Below are 5000 nucleotides of genomic sequence, written 5' to 3'. Positions count from 1 at the left end.
AGAATTTGTGCTCTGCATTTAACCCATCCGAAATGCACACACACAGAGCAGTGAACACACACACACACTGTGAGCACACACCCGGAGCAGTGGGCAGCCATTTATGCTGCGGCGCCCGGGGAGCAGTTGGGGGTTCAATGCCTTGCTCAAGGTCACCTCAGTCGTGTTATTGAAGGTGGAGAGAGAACTGTACATGCACTCCCCCCACCCACAATTCCTGCCGGCCCGGGACTCGAACTCACAACCTTTCGATTGGGAGTCCGACTCTCTAACCATTAGGCCACGACTTCCCGTAACACACACTCACACACACACTCACACACACACACACTCACACACACACACACACACTCACACACACACACACACACACTCACACTCACACTCACACACACACACACACTCACACACACACACACACACACACACACACACACTCACACACACACACACACACACACACACACACTCACACACACACACACACACACACACACACTCACACACACACACACACACACACAGAATCGGTAAGTACTTTGTAGCACTGCCATACTCTAATGAGAAACACAACAGAACCATACATGCAAAAATACTGAAATTGTTACTTTACAGAATTGCTAGACGTCCAGATTTTGGGGGCAGAGGAAGAATGTTCACTCCAGAGCAAGAGACCCATATACTGAACATGGTGATTGCCAATACAGTTTTTCTCAGTCGCTTTGGTACATTTCTCGAATCAAACTCACAATTTGCAAAACAGTAAGTGCATTTCTCAAAACAACTCGTACAAAGACATAAAAAAAAAAAAAATATCTGTGTCAATGAACATGTCAGTGCCATCGAATGACAAGTCCTTGTGTCATAGTTTACGGATAAGACAGTCAAATCACTTAGTCATGTTGTCAATATAACAGTGTGCTCTGGAGGGATGTTCTGATGTAAACTATGGCAACATTTTGGATGACAGGTACTGTATTGAACAGTTTGCCATATGCTTATGTATGCAATTTACACATAACTGTATGTGGGATATTGATTGAAAGAGACTGGATAGAATTCCCAGTTACAGTTTTACTAGTGGTCTGTCCCAAAAAATTATAATAAAAAAACAATGTCACTGTGATATAGAAATAAAAAAAAAATATGGGCACAAAGATGTTAATAATTTAATTGTCAGAATGTGTTGGCCTCTGTCTATACAGTATAAGCTTTCCAACTGAAGACTCATGAGATGAACCTTTGAGCTATTTCAGAGAAATGGTTTATCATTGGTTTATCATCTACATTCTCTTCATTAGTAAAGATTCACTTGCACAATTCATGCCAAATTTACAAAAAGTCTAATAATAATGTGTAAAAAAAAAAGTGTGCTTGGCAGTTTATGACAACTAGATTAACCATTTTGCATTTAATGACATATATGATGAACTAGAGACTAGATGTTTTGAGGGGTGAGACTATTGCACAGAAAACTATATAATAAATTTTGAGCAACATGACGTTAGCAACTGATAATGTAGGAAACAACAGAGAATTGTACATAATAATTTGCATGGATGTACCAAAGCATTTGCAAAATGGAGGAGGCATGTGGAGATACTGACCAGGCATCATGTCAGACCTGGATACGGCATTCAAGGAGATATTTTCCCCGGTGCCTTGGACTGGAGGATATCGCATGCGATGTGGACGAAATTTTGTGGCTGGACCCAGAAAGATGACATGATGTAGGCTGATTGTCTTTTTTTTTTTTTTTTGTGAAATTACTATTTTGTGTTCTGACTTTGTCTTGGTTTTGATGAGTGTGACTAAACACCAATACTTGAAGTTTGGATCCTTGTATGTTTACATGACACTATGACAAAAGTATGACCAAAAATTGACATCTGTACACAGAGAAAGCAAAAGCCAGATGTGTTTTGTATTCATACCATCAGTGTGTAGTTGGCACATCGTGTGCTTCGTAGATGATGGCTTGTGTTTACTGTTTGATACGAAAACACATCTAGCTGTGTTCACTTTTGCAAGAGAACTACAATGTTTTGATAATTGGGTGAAAGGTTTTCTTATTTGTGTGTAGAGTTTTTGCAAAAATAGCCAATAGTTACAAAAAATGTACTGAAGCAATCAGAAAAAACTGTAAACACAAATCATGTTCAATAATCACTGACTGGTGAATCGACTCACCGCTGCTCTCAGAGATCAGAGCGTCCCCACCACTGCTGCCTTTCACTGCTTTCTTGTTCTTCTCACTCTTTTTGCTTCCACTTTTCACTGCAAATGAGACACAAACAGGTTGAGTTGTTTCCAGAGATCAACAGGTAAGTGGGATAAAAAGGAACAGAACAAGCACTGGTGGATGAAAGACGTGTGTTCGGTGGACTGTGAATTGCCAAGTTCAGCTGTGTTCTCCAGAGCCAATGTGTGCAGCAGAAGAGCAGCTGATGGCTTTCATCAGAGGTCACACCAGGACAAACCTACATCTCATGTGGAAACACTCGCTCTCTCAGAGCTCTGCCAGCCTTCAGAAGAGCCACAGTGTTCCTGAGATCACCACTGGAGCTCCTCACACACACACACACACACACACACACACACACACAGACACAGAGACAGACACACACACACACACACACACACACACACACACACAGACACACACACACACACACACACACACACACACACAGACACACACACACACACACACACACACACACACACACACACACCGAGAGAGACAGACACACACACACACACACACACACACACACACACAGACACACACACACACACACAGAGACAGACAGACACACACACACACACACACACACAGACATACACACATACACACACACACACAGAGACAGACAGACACACACACACACACACACAAACAAACACACACACACACACACACACACACACACCGAGACACAAACACACACACAGACACACACACACACACACACATACACACACACCGAGACACAAACACACACACAGACACACAAACACACACACACACACACACACACACACACTCACACACACAGACACACACACACACACATACACACACACCGAGACACAAACACACACACAGACACACAAACACACACACACACACCGAGACACAAACACACACACACACACACACACACAGACACACACACTCACACACACAGACACACACACACACACACACCTTCATCGGTCAAACAACTTCTTCAGAAGGTCTGAATACATTACTTGCACGTCTATAACTGCATCTGAACAGGTTTGGTTCAGATGACTGACTGACACACAGCTTTAATGACAGTAACTCTACTCTCATGCTGTTAGGACGATGTTTGCATAGAGAGTATTATAATCAAATGAAAGTGAATCAGTTCTTTTTATTTTTGATAGAGTTGCATTCAGTTTGATGAATGTGTGTTTGCTCTAAATGACTTCTTCCTGAGTGTGCTTATTATTCCAGGACAACTGATTAAGATACAAAATTACATAAGATGTTTAACCTTGTTTTCTGAAAAAATTAAGTGAGTTTCTGCTTAGGAAAAATATCTGCCAACGAGAAAAAAAACGTTTAAAAGTTTATTTTACCTAAGCCCAGCAGATATTTAATCTTGTTTTAAGTAGAAACTTAATTATGATCATTTCTCTGAAAACATTCTATCATTACACCAGTCACTCTGCATCTCAAATAAATTCAAGTTTAATTCAAGTTTAGATATTTGTTCTAGAACACAAGAAAAAGATGAATCATTTGTGCAGTGTGTCACTGACATCAGGGGAAAAGGATGTTAGATGGAAATAATAAAACTCTTCTGACCTAATTCTGTGTAGTAAGAAAAGGACAAATAAATAAACTAATTAAACCTTAAAAAAACCAAAGAAAACTGCTTCCCATAACAACATCTGCTGAGTGTAAATGAGTTCTGAGTGAAGCTCGATCTAGAAGAACATCATCCTGACGTCTTCTGGAGCTTGTGTCTGACAACTAGAGCCCCAGATACAGATCCCCTGTAAAGACCTTGTCTCAGAGGAGCACCAGGACAAGACCACAGGAAACAGATGATTCTTCTGCACAATCTGACTTTGCTGCAGCCTGGAATTGAACTACTGGTTTCGTCTGGTCAGAGGAGAACTGCCCCCAACTGAGCCTGGTTTCTCCCAAGGTTTTTTTCTCCATTCTGTCACCGATGGAGTTTCGGTTCCTTGCCGCTGTCGCCTCTGGCTTGCTTAGTTGGGGACACTTCATCTACAACGATATCGTTGACTTGATTGCAAATAAATGCACAGACACTATTTAACTGAACAGAGATGACATCACTGAATCCAATGATGAACTGCCTTTAACTATCATTTTGCATTATTGACACTGTTTTCCTAATGAATGTTGTTCAGTTGCTTTGACGCAATGTATTTTGTTTAAAGCGCTATATAAATAAAGGTGACTCGACTTGACATCATTCCAGCCTAAAATGACCTCTGCTGACCTCTGACCTTCTTCATCGGCTCCCTGGATGCTTCACTCATGATGTGATGAAGATAATCATGTTCGAGTGTTCAGAACCAGTGAAACACGCTTGAGTCCAGAGCAACCTCCACAGGAGCACACTTCACATCTGAACTGTAGTTTTAGTGTGTGTGTGTATGTGTGTGTGTGTGTGTGTGTGTGTGTTCAGACGTTACCTGATGCTGAATCAGGTCCGCCTGCTGGTTTGGAAGCAGCTGACCTGGTTTTGGGCTCCTTCCCAGTGGCTGGTGTGGGAGCGGCTCCGTTCTCAGAGACGCGCTGGTAATGTTCCCGACTCAAGAGCTCCTGCATGTAATAATCCTCATCCTCAGAAGAATGTCCAGAACACTCGTCCAGCAGACGTCCCACGAGGCCGAGCAGCAGGAGAGTCCGGAGCCACATCATCTGATCCTGGACCCATTCACTCACTGCAGGAAAACTCTGCTGTCTGGAATCCCTCCGGAGAGAGAGAGAG

The 5000-nt window shown here is 42.2% G+C and overlaps 1 protein-coding gene across 5 annotated transcripts in view; it reads right to left on the bottom strand.

Moving 5' to 3' along the window:
• cpxm2 (carboxypeptidase X (M14 family), member 2) overlaps nucleotides 1–5000 on the bottom strand; it is a 268101-nt gene that overhangs the window by 263029 nt on the left and 72 nt on the right. For all 5 annotated transcript variants that reach the window (XM_059532918.1, XM_059532920.1, XM_059532917.1 and 2 more), the window contains exons 1-2: nucleotides 4702–5000; nucleotides 2191–2277 (exon numbers count right to left, since the gene is read on the bottom strand). The exon at nucleotides 4702–5000 is cut by the window's right edge and continues 72 nt beyond it. In XM_059532918.1, coding sequence (XP_059388901.1) covers nucleotides 2191–2277; nucleotides 4702–4930 — 316 coding nt within the window. In that variant the 5' untranslated portion in view covers nucleotides 4931–5000. The remainder of the gene's footprint in view (nucleotides 1–2190; nucleotides 2278–4701) is intronic.

The sequence above is a fragment of the Carassius carassius genome, chromosome 40, assembly GCF_963082965.1.
Source record: "Carassius carassius chromosome 40, fCarCar2.1, whole genome shotgun sequence".
Taxonomy (NCBI): domain Eukaryota; kingdom Metazoa; phylum Chordata; class Actinopteri; order Cypriniformes; family Cyprinidae; genus Carassius; species Carassius carassius.
This window is presented reverse-complemented; position numbering and strand designations above follow the sequence as displayed.